Consider the following 26,110-nt stretch of genomic DNA (forward strand, 5'->3'; position numbering starts at 1 on the left):
CTCCTTCATGAGTCAACCATTATCTTAATAATGGCATAACACTTTGCTCACCCCTGTATGATGTCTTTGCCATGTTTCATTTTATATTTTAGCTCTTTGTGTAGGTATCATTCTTCCTATCAGACTGTAAGCTCAATGAAGGTAAGGACACTATGGTGAAATGGAAATAGTGTTAGATCTAGAGTTAAAGCTCAGTTTTTACTCTATGATCTTGGGCAAGTCACATAGCCTCTCTAGGACTCAGTTTCTCATCTCTAATATGAAGGAATAGAATATGATATGCTTTCAGGTTCCTTCTACTCTGAATCTCTTGACCATGTCATCTGATTTTTTCTATATCCCCCAGGGATTAGCATAGTGTTGTATACACAAGGTTCTTGATACATATTTGTTGAACTGAAATGAGATATTGAAGCTAAATGAAAGCATGATACTATTGATCCATAATCGCTTACCAGGATTCTTCCTACTACAACTTTCTTTTAGCATTGACTTTCTTAAAACAAGCAAAATCTCATTTATCTTATGGCTTTAGTAAGGTGCTTGAAGTTAAAGGTTTTAATAAGAATTTCTTTCCTTGATATCCCAAGGGAGAAAAATATCTGCCAACTATCTGAAACTGAATATTGGAACAAGTATAAATAGTTTCTTGGGGCGGAGCCAAGATGGCAGAGTGAAAATAAGTATAAGTGGTTTCTTTTTGTTTGCTTTAGAGAAAAATGATTCTAGCAATAGGAGTTATTTGGAATTTCCTCTCTACCTCTCTAGTTACAATCTGACATCTATTTCTTGTCCAGTTCTTTTAAAAATAAATTACCCATTTTACATATACAAATATGTAAAGATTTAGTTTTTAAGTATAAAGGGTGACATCTCAGTTTTGCCATAGTAAAGTTAAGATAGTCTCTGATAAAGATATGTAACCAGAAAAATACATCCCCAGTCCTAATACAGAAAACAAACATCTAAATGACAGGATCCAAGCAGTTAAGCTTCTTTTTGTAAACCTTGAGAATATTAAATATAAATTCTGCCTACTCTAAAAAAAATCAGGTAAATAAACTTAAATTGGACCTACCACTTAGGATTATGAGATATAGTATATATATATATTCAGTAATTCCTTTTAGCTTACAGTACAGATTTAGCCATATATATTATATATATATATATATATATATATATATATATAATCTGTATATTTATGTATATGCATAGAAAAGGGTAAGATATAAATGGTCTCAGTATAAAAGATACATATAATGTATTCTATTTATGTATGTTGTACTTTATTATATTATACTTTCTACTGTCCTCCTCAGGGGGAAAAACAACCAGGAAGCATATGAATCAGTCTCTACTTACATGTCTATTGTCAAGACTAATTATTTCTTTTATTTTCTGCAAGATGATGGAGGATAGAAGCTATTGATGTCCAAGAATAAATGGGAATGTGTTTGAATTTCACATAACATTTATTTCATAGCTCAAACCCGATGAACACTTGATGCTCTTAATCCTGTATTCAAGGCAGAAACTCTTAAAGGAATGAGCTTTTAATCTTTACAAGAGAAATATGAATATAAACCTAATTCATAAATGTGTTCCCTAGTTATGTATATTAGTTTTTAATTTTGGCTTTTTCTTTATACTCACATTTATGGATATTTGTATAAATACATAATTATCTACATTCACTGTACAGTTTTTTAAAAATTTTCTAGTAATAATTGTGGTTTTACTCAACAGGTTCAGTTAACACACACACACACACACACACACACACACCCTTACCCCCACATACATAAATAATATCAATACAAAGAGGTTGTGCATCTCAAGAGGTAACTGATTTCTTGAAGGTACAATTTTTATATGCTTAATATTTTAAAAAGATGCATAAACATTTTAGTTAAATTTTTAAATACTTATAGAGATCAAGGGGCAATTCTACTTTATGATAAAGCTTAAAACATAATGAAGTTTATTATAATTGAATTTTACTCTATTATTTTAAGGATAAATATAGAAAGTGATAGCTGAAATTCTTACTTTTCTCAATCAGCAAATGAAGTGAGAGTTTAAGGATTGCTTGCATTTGGGTTTTGTTTGGGCAGTTTCAGCATTTTATTCACCTACTTTCCCCCAAAAATAAAGTGCCCACAAACTCAAGAGTCAAAAGGGTAAAGATACTAGATGACAATGGCAACCATAGTTTAACAAGAATTGTAAGATCTTTAAATAAAAGCTCAAAATATTTTATAAATCTATTTCAAACATAAATTTTTACTATAAGTTAACTCATATATTCTCCATAGGCCAAATCAGAAAACTTGCACACTGACAAACTCCCTGAAGTTTCCATTTCTTTTTTCTTAAGGGGAATGTTTTAAAATAAATGAAAACTGAGTAAGGAATTAAAACTGGTGACAAATTCTCACAGCACCACAATAGTCTCATGAACAACCAAAATAAAATCCACTTGCCATCCATCATTATTGTGATTTTTCAATTTTTTTCTTGGAACATATACCTTAGTTCTATAATTCTCATAAACATGTTTCCTCTCCTTCCCTTTTCTGTTTCTTAAATGGAGCTATTACTCCCCAGTCCTGTTCAAATGGGCCTATATTCCATATAGAAAATTTCCATTGATGACATGAAGTATAGATTTCATGTGAGGAGTCCCACAGCTCTTCCCATGGAAACATGGGAAGGAGAGATAATGAAAATTTCAACGTGGTGTTTCATGCTTATTTATCTTCTCAGGGCTATCTACAAGATATCTAACTAGGCTTCAAAGTTTTTATAAGATGTAGAAATATAAAAAGTACATTGTATCTGAAAATCAATTTTGTTTACTCATCATCATCATTGCCATCATCACCATCTAGACCATCAATTTCCATTATTACCATCATTAGAATGAACATTTTTGATCAGAATTCTAGCTGACATTTGGATAAAACATTTTTTTCTATAATCCCACTGATGAAAGGAAGAAACTATTCAATGATCCAATGAAGAATTTAACAGCAAAACAAAACAAATGTCTTGGTAAGCATATCCTAATTTTTTCCTCATTTCCTGAAATGACTTGTATGATGCGGGCTTTCTTTCACTTTGAGAGATAGGGAGTGGGACTGTAATTTCTTTTTGAATGAAGAATTTTCCTCTCAAAATGGTGGTCCACATTTTCTCAGAAATGTATAACCTTAGGGTTTTTGAGGGTAATTAGAAGAAAAATTATCTGCCCAGTGTGATATAGACAGTATGCAGCAGAGCCAAGATTTGAACACAAATCTTCTTAGCTGCAAGGCCAACTTTCTCTCCTCCAAGCCAGACTGATTATTTTCCCTATTAAGACTACACAAAATAAAAAAAAAACTGCATTGCTCCTGAATTCTGAATACACAGTTAATGATAGAAAGTCATAGGTAGCCATAATTTTTTTCTCTCTCCCAGATTTTAGACGATAAACAAATAAGGGCACAATTTAGACTATGAATAACTATGACAATAAATAGAAAAACATATGAATAAATTTATTATTCTATTGCCTGGAGTATAACAACTTTCAAAGCTTTTCCAGTTTTAGAAGTACATGTCCAAATGAAAAGAGGCTGTTTAGCATGTGGCCAAAGGAATGGTGTACTTGGGACATAATGACATCAGAAATTCCATTCTAGATATCAGCATACTAGAATTGTGACTCAGACTTCTTTCCCCTGAGACTTTGTTTAGCCAACTATAAAATGGGAGTAGCAATACTTGTATTATCTATATAGTAGAATAACTCAGATAATCACTATGAGATAATGTCCTTGGAAATACTTTGTAATGGCAAAGTAATACATAAATGTAAGCCATTTTTATTAGCTAAATGAGGCATGTTTAGCAAAATAGCCATAGAAAGAACAATACAAGTCCAAGGCAAGAGAGGAAATATCTCCACCTCAAGGTTTCAGTGTGACCTGTGGCCCAATTATATCACTGATTTGGTCACTGGAGTCATACCTGGAAGAATTTTCCCCTGGATAGGTTACAGAGTGAGTCTACCCCAATGAGAGTTCAGTCTCAGAATGTTTTAAACTAAAGAAATTTAAAGAATGGTTTTCAATTAATTAACATTTCTAAGGATGGCTATCTGATCATTTCCCAACCCTAACCCCACAAACAAAATGTGAAATAAGCAATTCACTAAACACTCACTCAGTACCTAGTCTAGAATCTAATCTTACTTTCTCTAAGCCAACCTTTCAAGCATTCTGCTCCCATAACTCCCCTCTAACATTGCTTTCCTCTTTCTCTTCCTTTGTTTTTCTCCTTTCACTTTTTTTCAATTTCTCTATCTGCTTCAGTTGAGTTTAGAAAAAAAAAAAAACAATCACGACCCTTAGTCTAGGATATAGAGAACATAGCACAAAAGAATTTTCAGGTTGATAAATATAGTGTGATTATCCAATATAACAAAACATTTACAAAAACTGAATTCCTATATCCAAAATGAAAGAAGCAACTTAATTCTTGGTCAGAGGTAAGAAGGAAAAAAAAAAAAACAAGATGCCTAGAACTGTGGGGAACTATTAGTTCCTTAAGCTTTCAGGCAGACTACTTTAAATAAATTAATTTTGAAAAGCTCTTCTGAGTTTGGAATGGAGGGGATTTCTAGAGGAGTTCAGAAAGGGTCTGATGTATTTGGGATTATGACCCACAAATGACATTAAAATAAAACAGCCATGTTCCTTAATACCATAAGAAAGAACACTGTGGTTAAAGAATCACCATCTCAGTCAAACATTAAAATTCTTTGGTTTAAGCAATTTAAAAAAAAATCTAATATGCATTGCAACTGGAATAGTGCCTATACAAATTTACAGCCCAGCTAGGGCATTCTTCTATTATTCCCTGTAGGCACATTTCCTTGAGCTCATTTAGAGAGCAGCATGCAACTTCTAAGCAATTTATGGTTGCCTTTTGAGTGTCAGTATGTTAATAAAGAAGACCAAAACATAGTGGCAATCCTATTACAATTAGGATAATGAGTCACAATTTTTGCTTTTGATGTTTTAGGTCTTTGAACTCTCTGAGCTTTGATATGGTGTTTAGAAAACACTCTTACCACAGAAAACAGGGTATCTGAGAGAGAACCAAACCAATGGAGATGCATTTTTGGGGGCTAAGGGAATAAGGCAAGAATTGCCTTGCTTATCTTTTTTTTGGCAATTAATGTCTGGATGACAAATGAGTGATTCTAGCTTACACAGAGAAATGCAAAAAAAAAAGGAATTAGAAAAACCAACATTCATACCTTATTATGCGTCTGAGTTTGTCCAACCAGTATAAGGATATTTGATGAGATAATAGATAGACAGAAGTTAATTAAGATTATTGACCTCTCAGATCGGATATACCTGTCCAAAGAGATAAATAATTGCAAATGTTAAAATTCAAAATAGGCATTCAGAGATTTATCTTATACAACTTTTAAATTCATCAAGAATTATGACTACTGAAACATGGTCTATTACATATAAGAAAATATGTTTTTAAATGCAAAATTTTATAGATTTTTGTGTGATTTAAGTATGTAATGGTATGGCATAGAATTTGTGGGATTTAGAGCTGGAAGGGACTTTATTTATCAACTAGTTCAGTATTCTCATTTTATGGGTGAGGAAATGGAGTCCAAAAGACTTTCCCAATCCAATTCAGGACTGGTTTCCAAGTCTGCATAATTCCAAATCACTGCATGGTTAGGAATATTTTAGCATATTCTAAATTATGCTTTTGAATCCACCAATATCTTTTAGAAGTCAGAGAATTAATTTAAAGGTTCAAGCCCTACTTCTTTTATTATGTGATTTCTATAAATACATAGGTTAATATCATGAAAATTTAAAACAAACATGATAAAATATGCTCAGCACTGTTCAACCTAAAAAGAATACCAATCTTTCAATGCCATTCTTAGTTAATATCAAAAGTAATAGAATGATCATATGTATATGTATACATACACACATGTATCATATGTAATACATGTTATGAAATTCTTCCAAAATATAAAATAACTGCTTTATCTTTATGTTGTGATAGAAACCCCAAGGAGCAATTCTTTTCATACATATCATTTTTTAAAAAGCTTTTTTTCTCCAATCCAGATCTTTTAAAAAATGATGGTACTCTGAAGGCACTCTGATCAAAAAGCACTCCCCCAAAATTTAAATTATTAATCACTTCTTTTATTTATATAATGTCCTGTGGTAACTCGGTGGATGACATTATAATGTTTTATAATAACATCTTCCGCCTTTTTATGCTTTGTTGATGCTTTGTACTCAATCAGTTTGTACAAGTAAATATGTTGCACAGTAACTACCATCTTTATGGTATCATGTGAGACATGAACCATCAAGATGCAGTGAGTCTAGAATACAAAACCAAATCCTGCTTCTCCTAATTTAGGAATCATCAAGGGAGAAGCTCCAAATTTCAAGGCACATTTCAGGAGAGCAGAATAAAAAGCACTTTTACAATCTAATGGGCACTACATTTCTCCTCAAAACCAACCCAAATAGTTACCACCAAAATTAGACTGAGGTTTAGCTCCAGGGCCTTTCCAGACTCACTTGTGAAGAAATTATTATCATTTCAACTCTCAGGATACTCATAGAGATGATAGATGGGAATGAATGTGTTATTTCTCACTTTCCTCTCCATATCTTCGCATGCAATGAGTTTATCCTTTATTCAGTGTCCTAGCACTTCTAAAATGCGTGTGGGTTGCTTGCATGAACAATCATCTGGCTAGTTGTACCTATGGTGTAGGTATGACTTCATCTTAAAGAGACCATATAATTGATGAATCAATCACATATTTCCTTGTTCAATTTTATCTATATTTCCATCAGCAATTTTAGTGCCCAGGAGAGCTTAATTTCATGGAGAGGTGGTAGAATGGCTTGTCGATGGACTTAGACAACAGAAAGTAGAAGTACACTCTAGATACCTCTGAATTATGTTGGCATACTTATGGCAATAAATGATGACCAGCCCAAAGATAAATCCTCACTCTCTAAGAAGTAAGATTTGGGCAGCAAAAGAAGTTACTATCCTACCCCAATCTGTGTCCACTGGGAGTGTCTAGAGTAACTTTCTCCAACCACCAACTTCCAGGTCTTGAAATGCTCATGATTGCTTATGCCCACATTTCCTTGGGCAGATTAAACTAAAATTTTCTTTTTTGAGAATTGCTACCATTGTTAGAGGCTAAAAGTCCAACATTGTCAATATTTTGCTTCAAAGCTACGTGGTTTCTTCACTAGAGTACTCTCTCCAGTAATGCATATCATAACCTTTCTATACTTTATTAAATGGTTTTCAGGACATTCTGTGGCTGTAAAAACTAATCAGCCTTAGTCAACCTGGTGATGAACCTCTCCAAAGACTAGCCCTCAGATTACAGACATAGAGTCTATATCTATATCTATATGTATATCTCATGGTTGTTCAGTCATTTTAGTTGTATTGAACTCTTTGTCACCCCTTTCCTGGCAAAGATACTGGAGTGGTTTGTCATTTCCTTCTCATTTTACAGATGAGGAAACTGGGGCAAACAGGGTTAAGGGACTAGCCCCGGGTCACACAACTACTAAGTGTCTGAGGCCATATTCAAACACAGATCTTCCTGACTCTAGGTCCATGGCTCTATCCACCACACAAGCAATTAAAGATTTATACTTCTAAAAGCTGCCCAAACACACTCTCTATGGGCATAGCCTTTAAGAACTCAGAGTCATTTCCACACCATGATACAGCATTTCTGATTTCTTTTGGAGGGGGCAAGGCAGGGCAATTGGGGTTGTGACTTGCCCAAGGTCACACAACTAGTAAGCGTATCAAGTGTTTGAGGCTGGATTTGAACTCAGGTCCTCCTGACTCCAGGGCCAGTGCTCTACTCACTGCACCATCTAGCTGCCCCTGATAATGCATTTATGTAGGACTTCTTTGGAGGGTTGAATCCTTTACCACCAGAAAATAAAGATTCCATCAGAGAGCACTGCCTCAAATGTGTCCCCAAATCCTCCAACCACCTTAATTGTAGGGAAATCTTTATACATATGAACCTTAAAGCAGCTCAATTATTTTGCTATGAGATATGAGAATTAATATACTTTCTTGACCAAGTTAACTTCATTGATCAGTCAGCCAATGAAGCATTCTTCATTAGAGAAAAAAGAGAGAATGATTAACAAAGACAAAAATGAAGGTAACAAGTCTAATCAAATGGTCTTTCGCTAGTGAGAGCCAATGATCATTTTTGCTGGTGTTTTAGGTACTGATTGACTTGTAAAACAAAATTATTGGGAACAAGGACACCATCTATGCCTACACTACTTTAATACTGCAAGCAATTGATAAATAGAAGATGACTGCCTATTTATTTTCATAGTATCCATACTTGTACATAATTTCACAAGTTTGAGACAATAGTAATTTGGGAAAAGCATTTAGGATAGAACAAATGTCTATACTGAAGTTGTGTTTCTAAAAATCATTAACAAAGTTGTGGATGTCATTCCTATAATATTCTAGGCCTTAGGAAAAATCCAAAGTTCTCTCTTCCATTTACCACAGAAATAATTTCCAACCAATGTTATGGTACATGTTTTCCCTAATACTTCTTTTACTGCTTTTATGTTATCTGCTTTTTGCCTCATTTGATTTGTCTCTCTTTGATGGGAAAGAGGAAACACTATCCTCTAGAAGGCCTTTGATAAGGAGCTGAAGTAGAATTTTGAGAAATAAACCTTCAAGGGAGAAGGTTAGTTTATTTGGCCCTCTCTAAATTCTTAAGTACAAAACTCAGAAATTGAGTTAACTGAGTAACTGAGAAGTGACACTAAATATTCCAATTTCATTCTTATACTGAATGGAAAACAGGAAATGGAGAGAGCATTATATAGACCTAAGCTTGATATTTTTTTGATGCATGGATGAAGGGGAAAAAGAAAGTGTTAATTAATGGCATAACTATGCATTTAATGACCAACAGCATTAGGGCTAGAGAAAATAGAATATTTTTTAAAGAATATGTAATGCTATATTGTCATCCAACAAGTCAGGGCATAATTAAGTCAGGTAAACCATTCCAATTTATTGTGTTATAGTTATTGTTTAGAATTATTGCAGATAGTAAATAAAGCAGATAGACATATAATTGGTATCAAATCCCCCAATTTACCTCTAAACCATTGAATATTTCAATCAAGTGCATAAATCAAATACATACCTCCATAGTGCTGCATAGACAACTGCTAGGGTGATCAAGGCCAAGCAAGACAGACCACTGCCTACTATGAGTGTTACTGAAGGTGCCCCAGATGATTCCATGATCTGTAAGTCACATACATGTGCATGCACACAGACACATACACACACACACACACACAAAGACACACAAACAAGAAGAGAAGCATTTTATAAAATATAAAACGATAGAGTACAAACAGTAAAACCAAACTACCATTTAAAAAATACCATCAAAGCCTAGTTTGTCTTTGGAACAACTTCATTGCCATAGCTTTCATCTCTCTAATGACTAATTCTATCAATTACTCCTCTTCTTCTCCAACCCCAATATGAAGATATAAATAAGGCCTTGTAGGTTTAAAATGTTTGATTATACTGTACCACTTTAATAATTTATTTTCAAACAGACTTGAAACTCTAACTTGATAGTCATTTACACATTAAATCATTCTCCAGCTAAAATTTAGAGCTGTATCTTTTCTTTTCAAAAAGGTATTCAGTAATTTATCTATGGATATTTCATAATATTTACTTTGTTGTTGTTCATTTGCTATTCATTTAACTATTCAAAATCTAGTCCATGCTTACTTAAAATTTATCAAACTTTCTGACTTTTAACAACTTTGTCCTAAGTCAAGTATTCTCCCATTTAATTTCTCTTACTTGGCTTCTGAGCAGTCTGGAGAAATTCTATTTCCTTAGACAGGAATATATTTTATTATTTTGCTAATGAATATTATATGTGGAGTTAATTTACACAATACCAACAACAGAAGTAAAACATATGACCTTGAAAAATGTCTTGTTTCCTATTAAATACAACTAAAAGAAAGTAAGCATTTACTACTCAAGTGACTTCTGTGTTTGGAAATTAACATGGCAAAAAGCAATGACTGCTATGTTAAAAGTATTTTTTTTAGCACTGAAAGTTTGAAAGGGTACATTAAAAACCAGTATGCTGTTTCAAAGCCTTAGGGATTTAACAAAATTCTATTTCAGCAGGTTATCTTCTTTCATCTATATAACAGAGGAAACTGGTACTCATTCAGGCCAAATTTAGTCTAAAATGTAACATTTATTGAAATTGTTATGTCCATTTCTGAAAATAATTGCTAATAATATACAAGATGAGCACATTATTTCCCATTTAAACATTACCTCACAACTCTCTGCTGGAAACTATTTTCAGAAACCTCTTGTACTTACAAGGACTGAGAATACTTTTTTATATTCAGTGATTTCCTGAAAACTTGATTTGATCCCCCCCCTCAAATATCAGTAGACAACCCAAAAATCTGTACTGAAAATATCCAATGCATATCTGCAATGTGTTTAGCTACAGTGTCTGGGATTTTCATTCCACTATCAACAGTATCCTTATAAATTCTTTGGTATAGCTTTACAATCTTTAAAACAAAACAAGTTGGCAATTATTTAATTTGAAAGTTTCTAGCACATTCACATTACAGTGATAAAGCTTTCTTAATTCTTTACTGCAGAAAATTCAAGTTAGAAGATATAAAATTGAGTAGGATTTAGTTCTATCACACCAACTGGAATTCAATTCACTAAGCCACTGTAGCCAAGGTGGAGACGAACCTAATGTTGCCATCCTGTAATATTGTACATTCCCCCATCTAAAATGCAATTCTCTGGAGAAGCACTCTACAAAATATCCCTGTCTTTACATTAAACCGTGTTTTCCCTTTGTTACTTACTATTTCTCTAGGTTGCTGAGCCAAAATGGCGAAGGTGGAGAGACGATCACATAAGCATTTCGTATGGGATGCATCGGTAAGCACAGTTTTACATCCCTGGGTGGACCAGGTTCCCAAAGACTCGTTCCTGCAAAGGTGGGGGGAAGGGGGGAAATCAGGAAAATTACGCCTGATGGCCAATTCCGAAAAGAAGAAAATGCAGTTTAATTGAGAGAATCGTCTACTGTAGTTCCCGGACAGGAAGAATCTACTTGTTGTTGAACAGGACGTAATTTAGATGCATCTCCAGTTGTACAGTAATGCAAAGCGAGAGGGGGGGAAAAGCAGGCAGGCGGCTGTGCAGCGTGCAGAGAGCTGTCCAGCGCCGTTGGTGCTGAAACCAGGGCTTGCTCTGTCCAGCCCTTTACGAGGAACCCAGTAGCGGCAGAGGCGGCAGCAGCGGCAATAGCAGCCTGAGCTTTGGCAGCTACTTCCTCTGCTCATCGGATCATTTCAAACACTCGTGGTGTAAAGAGGCTTTTCTTATTCTCAAACCAGCTCTGACTTCCGTCCCGCATTTTTGGCGGTGAATGCTGGTATTTAAAATGCGGATTTCTCTGAAAAACCTACCTAAAAGATTACATTGGTTCGTCTGGGTGATACCAGATCTTCTCTGCTGCTGGTTAGGGGTATTTTCCTCTCTATAAAATTAGCTGCTGTAAAAATTTCACCCTGGAAACGGGAAGCAGCGGTAGCGGCATCAGATGATTCCAACTCTTACTGCCTTTGCCTTAGCAGAGGGGTGGGTTTCAGCACTGCTTACACTGCCACAGCCAAAGACACGAGTTTGCCCTCCAGACTTCACTCAGCCTAACTCGCCTCTGCGGCCCCTTTGATTTCTTCCCCTCCCCCTCTCTCTCTGACTTGGGGCAACAGCATTGGGATAACCCTAAATCAATGGGAAATCTAGGGTAATGACCCCATCTGCCAGTCTTGTGTGAGGGTAAGGAGCTGACTGAGAGAGGGTAGGAAAGTCCTAGAATCAATTCATTTCCCCCCCCATTAGATTTAGCCATTCAAAATGCTAAAGCATATGGTCTGTTTCCCACCCCAGCAGAACAATAAAAATGGTATCAACCTACGTTTTCTTTGTGCAGGGAAAAAAGAAAAAAAAAGAATCACCCCCTCCACCCCCAAGTGAACCAACCTAGAGAGATCATTTCTATAAGAAAAAGAAAGAAAAAAAGGTATCCGTTTCACTAATCGACCTAGTATCATTTCACGTGTCATATGTTGAATGCACCATTTGTTTTTTTTTCCTTAAGTCCAAGCAAAGAAACTCTCTAGCTAGCAGCATCATTTATTGCAAATTTCTCTTTGCTTCAACCCAAGTCCCCAAATGGGGTAAACTAATCATCAAACAGGAAGAAGAGAAATAAATGTCTTGATAATAATTTGTTAATAACTTAGGATTCTATATCCTCTGTCTTTGAACGCCTCAAAATATTGAACTAAAATATATACACAGCATATTTTTGAAAGGTTTCTACAGGTAACATCCCTAAAGACCAGGGACAACTGTACTTCCAATGAGTTTCAAAATGCAATAATTCACCATAGTTCATTTTGGCACCTTAAAACAACACTTCTACCTATGATGTATGAGACAAAAGAATACAGAGTAATTGTGGGATAATAGTTAAAAATACTCTCAAACTCATCCAAATAGTTCTTTGCCTCACAGATATGGGATTTCTGTACTTTTCATTAAGACATGCTGATATGCCAACTTTTATCAAAAAAAGAAAAAAAGTTGTCCCACTAGTTTTAGTATTAATAAATTTCAATTTCATTGAAACTTAGCAGTAATTCAATTTATTAGTTTTTGGACTCATCCAATTGTAACATATAGTTAAATCCAGATGAAATACATTTATCTCTGCTGATTATATATCAAAGAAAGACTCACTTAAGATAAAATGACATTTTAAAACATAAGAATAATTTTTCTTGAAAAAGAACTTCACTACTCTGTAGTCACCTAACCACCATGATTTCAAGATGGTGTCCATAGATTTTTATTTCTATATTTTGTTATAATTAACAGATTTTAATAAAGAAAACCAGAAAAAGGCCTTATTCAAAAGAAAAATATAAACATTTGTAACCTGAAAATTCCTTTGCTAAAGACACAAATAAGATGCTTAGTTATGCCTAATTATGTTTAATTCAATAATGTTCTTGAGACCTACAGATCACATACACATAAGTAGGTCCTTCAGACCAGTACTCCTTAAGCAACTGAGTAGAACCTGACTAGGCAAATTAGAAAAGGAGGCTATGTTTGTCTTTAGTTTCAGCAGACCTTGGCATACTCTGCCTCTTTTCCTTTTCCTCTCCAAATACCCAACATTTAGTTCCTCAGTGTGGGTCTCATAGATTTTCTTCCCAAGATATTGATCACATGTTCCAAAATATCCCTGCCTTCTCAAAACTCTTATTATTTCCTTTTCCTGATCAGATAAGCAAATTAATACCAAGATGTGAATGACTTGGAACAACTTTATATTTACACTTTCCAGAAGTCTATGCATTTAAAGAGAAAGAAATGCCTAAAGGAAAGATTCTTTATGTTACACACATTCTATTTAAAAGTTATATTAGTGAATATAAGTATTTCAATATTTTTGAGTCTTACTTTCATTCAGAGCTATTTGTAATTTTTGGAATGAATGAAATACATTTATGTATATTTCTATTAATACATTTATTACATATTGTATGTATTAACACATTTTCTCCTTAGCATTTTTCTACTTTATGACAATAATATGTGTGTCCTATTGACTTTAAGGAGAACCAGTAAAGGTAAATTGATATGTAGTAATCCTAATATATGCTAAAATTGCTTCTAATCCTGCAATGAGAAACAGGATACACCAGAAGTCACAATGCATCATTTTCTAACTTTAAATGATATACCTATGAATTAGTCTTTCTCCCTTTTTTCCAGTGATTTATTTTATTTATTAAATTATTTATTTATTAAATGACATATTCTATATTATCATATAATAAACCTTTTGGCATAAGAATGTATTTATATGTGGAATAACAATATAAGGATAAGTGAGCAACACTTAACTGTGTTCAGTTATTAATAACTTAATACTGTGTTCAGAGTACAATTTGTGAGTGCAAAGTACAGAATAAAGATCCAACCACAACTAATTAGCAGTAATATATTTCTTATTATTCAGGTTTTTTCTGAGCCCTGTGACACTTTCAGTTTTCAAAAGGCATTAGGCCTATAAGAAATCCTATGGAAGTGTCAAAGTTTGCAAAGTTTGCATCAACTTATATATGTCCCACATTCACTCCTCCACTCCTTTGTTATGTATCTATCTAATGATACCTCTTCTTGTTCCCTTCATTGTTAGCTTCAAAGAATTAAAGAATATACCTGATCTAATTAATCATTTAATCAACAAGCACTTATTAAACATCTTTTATGTGCTAGGCACTAGGGATTCATAGAATTAAATCAAACATTCCCTACCTTCAAAGAGCCTACATTCTACTGAAATAAACAAGATGTATTTATTGACAAAATGTGTGTATATATATGTATATATATATATATATATATATATATATATATATATATATCACATACTGAAAGTATGTGTTGTTTTATGTATATTTTATATATTTGGAGCAATGGAAAACACTAGCAACTGGAGATTTAGGAAAGGCCTTGTGTAGGAAATAGTATTTGAGAGCACCTTTAAAGGAAACCAGAGATTCTATGAGGTGGAAGTGAGAAAGGAAAGTATTTCCCAATGTGAGGGAACAATGTGAGCAAAGATACGGTGAAGATGATAGAATGGCTTGAGTCCAAGTATAATGAAGAGTATATGCTCCAAAACGCACATTTTCATGTGAAGTCAAAGAGCAAATGATTTCAGCTTCCACCTCCTGTTTTTCTTTTGGGTCATGTTTGTTTCTTTAAGTTTTTTCTTACCATAGTCAGTTCCAATTTTTGTGACTATATTTATAATATGTGACTGTATTCTATAATGTTAAAATTAACAGGGCAAATATTCTGTTCACTACAATGAAATATTGTGCAATAAGACACTGATAACAGAAATCTATAGTGACAGATGTCAAGAGTGTTCAAAGGTCTCATGATTTTAGCACTTGATATAGCAAGAAAAGTGAAAGCTCCTTTCAAACAAGTATTTTGTAGACAAATTGTCCATTTTGCCTCTTCATCAGCCACCATGTAAATTATTGATTAGGAGTAAGTTAAGCACTTTGAGAGGGTCATTAACTCTTAGGATATTAAAGTTCCATTTATTCAGAATTGAAGTTGCTACTGCAACAATAGCTTTATATATTGTGTCAACTATTTTTATATGTGAAATAACAATTTAAAGCAAAGTATATGAACACCAGCATCCTAAAAAGATCAGTGAGCTTTCAAGGGTCCTTGGGTCACTACAAGGAAGTGATTCACTCCAGAAGAATTTGGATAACTATGTAATTCATATTTTAAGCAAAATACCAAAATGATAATCTGCCTCTTAGTGTGAATTGGTTTTACAACACAGAAACATTTATTTGGCAGAATGTGGCAGCATGCTCTCAGTTCTGAGCATTCTTTAGGGTAGAGTTTCTTGTTTCCAAGCCTTTGCCAAGACTGAGAGCACTATAATCTTGAACTATTGTAACCATACCATCTCACCAGAGATCATTCAGTACAACCTAATACATTTTATTCTATTACAAGCAACATTTATCTTTTTGGTAAAGTTGCTTACTGCTTAAAAGGCTGTCTCAATTTAAAAACAAAACAAAGAAACCTAAGTTTTAAAATACAACGACAGGTAATACTTAAGTGTGCTTTTGATGAAATATATTTCAATATTTTCATGCAATAGGACACTTTAGCCTAAAGCTATATACATGCTTATGTTCAGAATAAATGTTTATCTATGACAAAGATGGAACTTTTATATAACATCAAAATAAAGTACATTTGTTATCAACATTAATATATACACATACCTTATATATGTGAAGAATATATATTCGACACATATTAAGCACATACTAGGGCATATGTGGTTGAAAGAAAATATTTCTCAGGGTCAGGAAGCTCTGGGTTCAACAAGTGCCACTGATAGATACTGGTTTCATGACCCCAGTCAAGTCACATAACCTTTTAGTTCCCTGGGCAGCTCTTCAAGATTTGAAATTACAGAGAAGGTGCTGACCTGAATTTTGAGGGAGCTTCCTCATTAGGAATTCCCTTTACCATTAAAATCACAGGTTGTAAGTTTTGTCTTTCCTAATACAACCTCTTTAAGACCAGACACTGATTCATTTTTTTCATTGTATCCGTAGTGCCTCATAGAGTACCTGGAACATAGTAGGTGCTTAATAAATGCTTATTGAGTGATTGACTGAGCTGTTAAAATTCATTGAGCATCATAGGAAATTCAAAAATATATGACATTTTTCTTATTTATGAGGGAGGAAAATTAGTAAGTAAATCAAAGCTCATTAAAACAAACTTTCAGTTATACAGTGAGGTGGCAAACTAGATAATGTGCTGGACTTGGAATCAGGAAGAATTGTTTTCTTGAGTTCAAATCTGGCCCCCGTAGCCATATGACATTGGGTAAGTCATTTAATTCTGTTTGCCTAGGTTTTCTCCAGCATCTTTGCCAAGAAAACCCCAAATGGGGTCAAAGGGAGTTGGACAAAACTGAGCGTGACTAAACAAAAATGAAACAAACTTTATTACCAGCACTTAAACCTGTTTGTTGCTCATGTTACCAATTTTACATTATAGATACTATTCTATGTTGTAGAAAAAGAAATAAATATTCATATATAGTAAGGATATTATGTAGGAATTCTTATATTACCATGAAATATTTATGATAAATTAAAATTAATGTTCATTACTGATTTCCTTCTCCTTTTATTAACAGAATTAACTTAAATTCATTACTGAAGACTTTAAAGATGGGCTAGTTCTCATCAATACAGACTTCTTAAGTTCTAATTCCCATCCTGATATAAGAGAGGCTCCACTGTATATCATGGCAATATTATTTGAGGTCCTTTTGTGCTTTTAAAAGATTCCTCCATTTATTTCTTTAAACATCACTTGATTATGATCTAAAAACAATGTTAATTCAACTTATCATTCTATGGTGATTTTGTTCAATAAAGCAAAGAAGTCAATAGCATTTGGCAGTAATACACAGTACATAGTGTATGTAGTGTTTACTATGTTTAAAATAATTGAACAAGCATTTAATGAGTGACTAGCAATCTACTAGGAGCTATGTGGGACACATGAAAAATATAAAACACGGTCTTAAAGGAGCTTAAAAAATCTAATTAGGGAGATGAAACAATTGAATTCAAGTGTACTTTTCAAAATCTGTGTGAAATTCTACACAACTTCATCAGTTTTGAAAGATACAATTTGTATAATAATTTCTACTTTTTGGTTTTGTATTTACATTATAAACTCAATTTTTGATGGATAAGACATTTGCTTTTTCCTATATTGTATTTCAGGTATATATATAAAGCAGTGTATAGAGTGCTGGGATTGGAATCAGAAGACTTGAGTTCAAATCCAGCTTTAGACACTTATTAACCCCAACCCTAAATGCGAGCTGAAAAAAAAGGCACTTCAGCTCTGCTTGCTTCAGTTTCTTCTGTAAAATGAGGATAGTAACAGCACCTACCTCACAGGTTGTTATGAGGATAAAATAATATAATAATTGTAAAGTACGTAGTGTAGTGCTTGGTACATAGAAAATATTATCAATACTTTGTTGTTGTTCAGTTGTTTTCAGTCATGTCTGACTCTTTGTGACCCTGTTTGGAGTTTTCTTGGCAAAGATACTGGAGTGGTTTGCCATTTCCTTCTCCAGCTCATTTTACAGATGAAGAACTGAGGCAAACAGGGTTAAGTGACTTGCCCAGGGTCACACGGCTAGTAAAGTATCTGAAGCCAGATTTCAACTTGGGCAGATGAGTCTGATTCCAGGCCCTATGCTTTATTCGCTGCCCATATCAATAGTAGTAGTAGTTGTTGTTGTTTCTGTTATTATTATTATACGAAAGTATGGAAACAGCTAGGTGGCACAGTGGATAGAGTATCAGGTTCAAATCTGGCCTCAGATACTTATTAGCCATGTGACCTTTGGCAAGTCACTAAACTCTATTTGCCTCAGTTTCCTCATATGTAAAATGAGCTGGAGAAGGAAATGGTGAACCATTCTAGTGTCTCTGCTAAGAAAAACCCAAAGGTGGTAACAAAGAGCTGGACACAACTAAAAATGACTGAACAAAAAAACATACTGATTTTTTTTTACTTGCTACACAGGGTTAAAGAATCAGATTGTTTAAGTAAAATTACCTTTTAACATATTGGTATGCTTTTGTTTCCATCAAGTCATAGGAGATATTCTGAAACCTAGAGGCCATCCTTCTGGGATTTCTACATAATGGGATTCATTGGATACTTTTGGTTACAAATAGATGTTTTTCCCTTTTCATTAGAAAAAATAGAGGATTGGTTGTAGAGTAAGAACACAAAAGGAATATGGAAACCATAAAAGTAGGAAATTTTGTATACAGCGTCATACATATTTATAAATAGCCACATCATCAATTAGTAGGCTAGCTAACTTCCAAAATCCATCAACAAATCAATAAAAAATATATGAAGGATAGAAGGAAATAAAAAGAAAAGCCAATGGTAGTATAGGACAGAGTAACTGGGGACAGTAATAGCTAGGTCCTAGATGCTAGGAGACAGAACGGATAAAGAGGGTGCTGGTTAGAAAAGTAGGAAGAGAATCAGAAAAGTCAAGTGTTGCAAGAATCAAGGTGGGGGAATATAGTTTCAAGGAACACACAATGTTGCAACATTGTCAGCGGTTAAAGGGAGGTTGAAAGGGAGAAGGACTTAAAAAGGACCTTTGAATCTGGTGACATTACAGATAATAGTTCCAACAGACTTATGGAGATAGAATCCCATTTGCAGGGCAATTAATGGGGGCATAGGTAAATTGAAAATGTATTAAGTTTTTATAGATTATAAATTGAATGAGATTGGCAGCACAAGGAGAGATTTAACATTGTAGGATGAGATACAAGGGTTAAATGAGTTATTTTTTGTAAGATATAGAGATGGGCAGGAACCTTTGGAAAGGAAGATAGTAAAAATATTATTAAAGGACTAACTGTAGCAAAGAAGACCCAGAATTAGTAGATAATGATGGTATATAATGTAAAGTTAGCTTTAGTAAAAGGAGAAAAGATATATAGAATTTCAGACTCTATGAAAGATGATTTTTTTTTCTCTAAGACCATGGAGAACAAGGCAAATTTCTTCTCACTAATGAGTTCTAGATGAGATGGAAAAATATAAGATCTATGTATCAATGTATACCTGTAAAATATATATTACATGTATATTGCATTTATATCATTTTAGTGAGCTCCATATAAGATGTAAAATTCTAAACTATATTTATATATAATTAAATATGTATGGTATGAGTTTATTATGGAGAGAGAAAGTCCATTGCTTTATTCTATGAGAAGACCACATAAAAAGAGACAGAAGTCGAGGTGGGTATTAGAACACATGCCAATATTAAGTTGTCGTTTTGGTACAGTCAGATTCATCATCATACTTTGACATGAGTTTTCTAAATAGTTCCTCTTTTGGTTTTCCACAAAAAGTGCCTTTCTTTTTTTTGTTGAAAGAGGCAAGGCTCTCTTGGAAGGACGGTGCTTGTGGAGAAAAGTTCACTGCTTGTGAATGGGATTGCATATCACTGCTACCAAATAATGCCAATGATGTACTAAAGTCAATTAGCAAAGGCCATGTCTAATGGAATAGCTAAGTAATTTTAAAGCTAGATATTATTAGGCTAAGAAAAAGTTTTTAAAGTCACTTTTAAGAGTCACATGCAGACGGCAAATCAAACTCCTTTCTCTAATAGTTCTCCAAATGTACTGAAACTCTTGAATCTCAGATGCTTACTAATCTCTGTTGTCAAAAAAAATTGCTGACCTTGTTCCCCTTCCACCTCAGATAAGTATGTGTTTGTGTTAGCAACCAGTTTTCCACACAAAACTATTTCTGACACCCTAGAAAAACAGAGTTGTTACAATGAAAACACTATGAAAGTAAAGATAACTGTTACACTTATTTCTCAACTACTCTCTGCCTAGTCAGTACCTGTATAAAATGAGTCCATTATAAAAACTGTGAAGACAACTAATATTTATCCAAGACCTTACATACTTAAAAATAACTTGGCCACCTTCCTATTCTGATAGCTAATTCAACTCAAAGTTCTTTTTTTGGCAACATTTATGCAGGTTAAAAATTAAGATCATCCAAAAGTTCACCTATCTGAATAATAACATCAGTAGATAACATCCTTTCATTGCATGTACTTACAAGCAGTGAACTTTTCTCCACAAGCACCTTACTACCCAGAGAGTCTTGGCTCTTTCAACAAAAAAGCAAGGCACTTTTTGTGGAAAACAAAAAAAGACAAATATTTAGAAAAAACTCATGTCACAGTGTGAAGATGAATCTGACTGTACCAAAACAACATAGCATTCCAATTCTGAATTGTTTCTCAAAATCTAAAGAAATATTTTCAGTACATGAGGCTCCATGATACAAAACTTTTTATACAAAGTGAATATTCTCTCTGAACTTCTCAGTGCATTATGGTGTACTGAAATGAATTAATGATGCTTGGGTTCATTGATTGGGTCTTACTTTTATTATCTTCTACTTCTCACAGAAGAGGCCTAATCTTACATAATCATTTGCTTAGATTGTATAAATAATCTTTATGGGGAAATAAACTTTACTATTTGATATTTTCCCTCTGAGCAATGGCCATGTAGTTTTAAGATTATTTTCTAAGGGACCTAGCCAAAAGGCATCTTATTCAAGAGCTCAATGCCAGAGGCTTGCAAATCAAGGTCAAGAGTTTTTCCTGGAATTTTATACTGAGTGCCTTGTTAAAAGCATAGGCAAGGTGTATAAGTTTTTTTTCCCTGTAGTTTTCTAAAGCATCTATCCTGCAAATAGCTGTTTTGAACATCAGTGAAAAAAAATCACTTAATCATTAAAAATGATAATTAAAAATTAGGTCGCATAACTATATACATAATGCACTCAACAAATTTCATGTAATAAAAATGTATGAAAATTTGAATGGGGCAATGATTCAGCATGATTATAAAAGAGCTTTTTACCTTTTCCGCAATGTTCTTTAGTTTGAATGGTATTTTACTGTCTGTTATTAGCCTGACATAACCATGTTTTTCTTTTTGGTAAAGGGTCAGGGGTAACATATCCTTATTCTCTTAGAATTGTGCATGCTCTCATCTGTCTTATAAATTCTAGGTTCTGTATTCTAGATGCTTGTTTATGACAAAAGGAAACAGTGTTCTCATATAAGTGAGCTAACTATTTTTCAAAAATTCTAATTGAACATTTTCTAAAGTAGTAAATAGGAACATTAAGGTTCCTAGGATAGTTTTAAACTGTTCTCCTTGGACATTTGTATATTTTGGATGAGTATGTATGAGGTACTAGTGAGGTATCTTTGTGTACACTTTATGGTATATTATGGGCAGTTTGGGAGACTGAACATTGACATAAAAATGGATACATCACAATTAGTTGAAAGGAGGCAATTATGATTATTGAAAAGAGCTTCCACAGAAAATGAGTAGAAAGAAGATAAAACAACATCTACTCATTGATAGGACATGACTTAAGTAAAATATAGACTGGTGAGGAAAAACTAATCCACTAAAATTTGAGTGGTTTTTTTTGAATGTACATAAAACCACAATATTTTCCCCTTCTGACTTTGTTTTACATCAACAAATGCTGAATGTGACTTTCTGTTTTGTTCACACTGAGTATATCATTGTCTAACCTTAGGTATAAAGAAGCCAAAGCACATTTTGTACATACTCAAGAATGCAATGAGATGCACAATTTCACAAAATCAAACTTAATGCTATTATTTTCATATAATAGATTCAAAGCAAATTTTCCTGTTCTTGGTTTTTCTTCTAAATTACAGTACCCATTTTTGAGTTGTCAGAAGCTAATTTTAAAACAGTATAGAGACTTTGCCCACTTTTTAGAATTATCTATAGTTCCTATTTGTAAACACAAATCTAACAATTAGGGCCAGGAAAACAATAGATAGCATAAATTCAATGATGTAAAAAGCAAAGAACAACAACCACAAAGCAACTGAAAATGAGTGTTATAAAATGAAAAAGAACAAGCTACTCAAAAGCTTGACCCCCAAAGAAGAGAGGAAATATAAGATTTCCCCCTTCTATTGGCATAGGTGTGAATTATAGCATATAATGTTAGATTTTTGGTATATTGGCCTGTTTTGAGGAATTTTTTTTCTCTTCTTTCTCTCTTTAAAAAAATAATGCATTATGAGGGATAGATCTTAGAAGATAGGAGAAGGGTACAGGAAGAAACATAAGTGAAGTAAAAATAGAAGATATTAATACATTTTAAAAATAAATGTGCATACCCTTTGGCATAGAGATTCCACTGATAGACATTTAAAGTAAGGAGGTCCTCCCTCTCCTTCAAATGATTCCAGGCATGAAAAAGTACTTTTTCTGGGGTAGCAAATAACTGGAAAAAGATAGATGTATATGGATTGGGGAATGGCTAAACAGATACGTTAATGTGATGGAATATTACTGTATTGTAAAAAAAAACAAGGAATATGATGAATACAGAGAAACTTAAATTTACATAAACTGAAGCAAAGTAAGTAGAGCCAGAAAAACAGTATATACACTTACTGAAACAATATAAATTAAAAAAAAACAACTTGCGCAAAACAATGAAAATGGAAAGTTGTAAAACTATAAAGAATAAGTTTAGTCCCAAAGAAGAGATATATAAGGACACCCTCTGCAGAGGTGAGGGGACCTTGGGTAAGGAACATTGTAAATGATGTCAGATATTTTTGATGTTTTGATAGGTTTTGCTTCTTTTGTTCTGTTTTCTTTCCTTTTCTTTTAAAAAAAATAAAACTCATTGTTATAAAGGATGGTTTTCTAGGAGGGGGAGGGGGAGACATATAAGGAAAATCTTGGAAATGTAAAAACAAAACAATCTCTCTAAAATCTATCTTAAATATAGTAGAGAGACTGTGTACTTTTACATCATTTACAATTCTCTCATATAAATGCACATCCATTCCATCCTTTCCACAAGACATGATGTAGCACCGTCTAGAGTTTTATACATATAGTTTGACTAATTTTGTGCTTTCACATGTATATGGCTACATTAGAAATAAATATTTCTAAATCTCAGCTTTAGACCAAATTTGTCAGGTAGCTTTTGGCAAGTCACTTGACCTGCAGATCTCATTTTAGTTTTTTTAAGTGTGTTCCCCCCTCTAAAACAGGGCTAATATCTGCTTTACCTATATTACAGAAATGTTAGAATAAAATGAAATAATGGTTATAAAAGATCCTTTGAAAATTAGTTAAAAATACTACCTAAGTGTAAGCCAATATCAACAGAAAGTAGTGGGACATAGTAAAAACAAAACAACCCACTGGATTGGAAATTCGATTTCTAGTCCCAATTCTATCACTAATGATCCATGTGAACTTAGGTCAGTTATTTATCCTCTCAAGGATCTTTTGCTATGTAATGAGGATATTTGGCTAGATTTTCTTAAAAGTCCTTGAGAGCTCTAGTGTTTCATTTTCTAGATAGGGAAACTGATTTCTCCAAGTCAGATAGCTCACCCAAAGTTACACATCATTGAGAGTTTTCTCCTCAGGGATAACTTTGCATTGCTAGCCCAAGAGAAGATCTTTGCAAAATCATCATTCTCTTTTTTGATAGGCCAGAGCAAAACTCCAAGTATTTGATTTGGAATGAAGAGCCACAAGCTTTTTCTTTCCTCAGAAGGCCAAAAAACAACTATAGATTCGCTCACTTATTTTCAGAATTTTCTCTGGGGTCACACATCTGAATTAAAATTTTAACTTTTAAGTAACTCAAGGCCAGCAAAATATTGATTACTAAGTATTCCCACTTGTCAGAGAAAGCCATGTTACATCATGTTATGCATCTCAAAAGAAGTTGCTATAGTTATTCACCACTAAAAAAACTGTGACCTTAAGATGAAAATTTTCCATTCAAGTGATAATCTCTGGAATTTGTTGAAAGTAGAAACAAAATCCTAAAAATTTTGTTGAATTTGGAGAAAGTGAATTTTCCCTGCCTGCCAGATGCCTTATCAGCTGGATTGATAGATAGAAAAGATAGATCTTGATATTATATACATATGTGTGTGTATGAATTTAAAAAGCTTCAAGTTACTCATTCAACATCAGCCACAAGATAGATGTTTGCTGCTGATAAGAGCTCACAGAGAAGCACTCTTCCATGGCCACATGTACTGTCCTACTCACTGTCATCTAGTAAGATATTCCATTGATTCATGGGGACTTGACCAAAGAACCTTGGGATTTCAGAAGAAAACCAAACCAAACCAAACCTGAAGCACCTACTTTTCTCCTTTGGTAAAGTAACAAAGAAAATGTCTAATAATCATAGTGAATTATATTGTCTTTGAATTGCATAGTTTATATCTTTTTGGAAAGTTCACTTTGACACATCATATACTTAAATTCTATGCCATAATGCATATAAATTCATAAATTGGAAGTTATAAAATGTTTCAATTTTTTAATCTTGTCAGATTCTGTTAAGAATGTCACTCATGATTTGGAGGCTATTGGGAGTTGCCTAGAATGTAGCCTGGATAAAGGGGCAGTGTGATTGGGTGAAGCACAGGGCTAGGAACTGGAATCACTTACTTCTACACAGTATCACTAATATGTTTGTGTCCCAGATATAAAATGGGGGAGGGCGGTTTGAGGCCCAACTGATCCTTAAGTTCTCTTCTACTTTTAAGAAATGATTTACTGAATATCCTAAGAAACGCAGACACCCCTTTTCTACAATGTGGTAGTTCTTCTAGTTGTTCCTTGTGTGTTAGTCAGATTGTTAAAATATCTCAAAAAGGAGAGCACAGAAACCTCAATGCCATAATTAATATTTTCATCAGATATCAAATATTTTTAGGTCACAACCATAAGGCTCCCATGTGAAACTTATCACTGAGCTCAGAAGTTTGAGAACTAAATCCTTATAGGATGTTCCTTGCTCCCCTCAGGGTCCTTTATTGAACCTTTAGGGAGGAGATAGATTGGAGACAAGAGGAACCCTATATGAAAACAAAGTCTCTTTGAGTCTTTTCCCCAGTCTCCCCTGGGAGGGGCAAAACAGAAAGGGCCACCTGAAGCTCCCTTTTCATATCCTATTTTGTTTTGAGGGCACAGGAGTTAGAAAAGACAAGTCCAGTGTATTAAATGTGCACCCCTCTATCCTCTCTCCTACTTTCCCAAGTCCTAGTCAGTCCCCACCTCAAATTCCAGGAATCAGGGGTGAGGTGGTGTGGCAGATGAATTCCTATGTTCTTCTAGTCTGATTAGCCCACTCAGTATTTCCCTTGGACTGCAAATCCCTGAGGGAAGTAGGAGAAGGAGAACTGTATATCTGTGTGATTTCTTGGCTCCAGTCCAACAGGGTGTACATGATGGCCTGAGCCAAATTCAGATCTCTCCTGGGGGGGTGAGAAGTAGGTATGTCCTGGTGTCACATGTATACTGCCTTCCAGGCAATGAGGGAGCCTTCCAGCTGGGACTCCATGTCATCCTCTGCCCCTCACTGGGACAGTATGAGAACCCTCTTTACTGTTCCTCCCCCTCCTAATCCTTCTTGGTTGGATCAGTGGCTTCAGGGGCCTGGAGGACTGTCCCCCCCATTGCCAAACACCTGGCCTTGGGGTTACAGGACCCCGCATCTCCTCTTCCTCCTCCACAGCAGAACAAAGACCATGCCTCATCTAGCCTCCCCCAGCCAAGAGAAGCAGCAGTACGGCCCT

The 26,110-nt window shown here is 34.1% G+C and overlaps 1 protein-coding gene across 1 annotated transcript in view; it reads right to left on the reverse strand.

The window, feature by feature from the left end:
• The window catches only part of LOC118856961 (adhesion G protein-coupled receptor B3), a 187,242-nt gene extending 175,363 nt beyond the window's left edge, over positions 1-11,879 (reverse strand). Inside the window, exons 1-3 of the mRNA XM_036767541.1 lie at positions 11,034-11,879; positions 9,296-9,399; positions 5,312-5,414 (exon numbers count right to left, since the gene is read on the reverse strand). Of these exons, the coding sequence (XP_036623436.1) occupies positions 5,312-5,414; positions 9,296-9,396 (204 nt within the window). The 5' untranslated portion in view covers positions 9,397-9,399; positions 11,034-11,879. The remainder of the gene's footprint in view (positions 1-5,311; positions 5,415-9,295; positions 9,400-11,033) is intronic.
• Positions 11,880-26,110: the final 14,231 nt, after the last annotated feature.

This window comes from Trichosurus vulpecula, chromosome 7 (genome assembly GCF_011100635.1).
Source record: "Trichosurus vulpecula isolate mTriVul1 chromosome 7, mTriVul1.pri, whole genome shotgun sequence".
Taxonomy (NCBI): Eukaryota; Metazoa; Chordata; class Mammalia; order Diprotodontia; family Phalangeridae; genus Trichosurus; species Trichosurus vulpecula.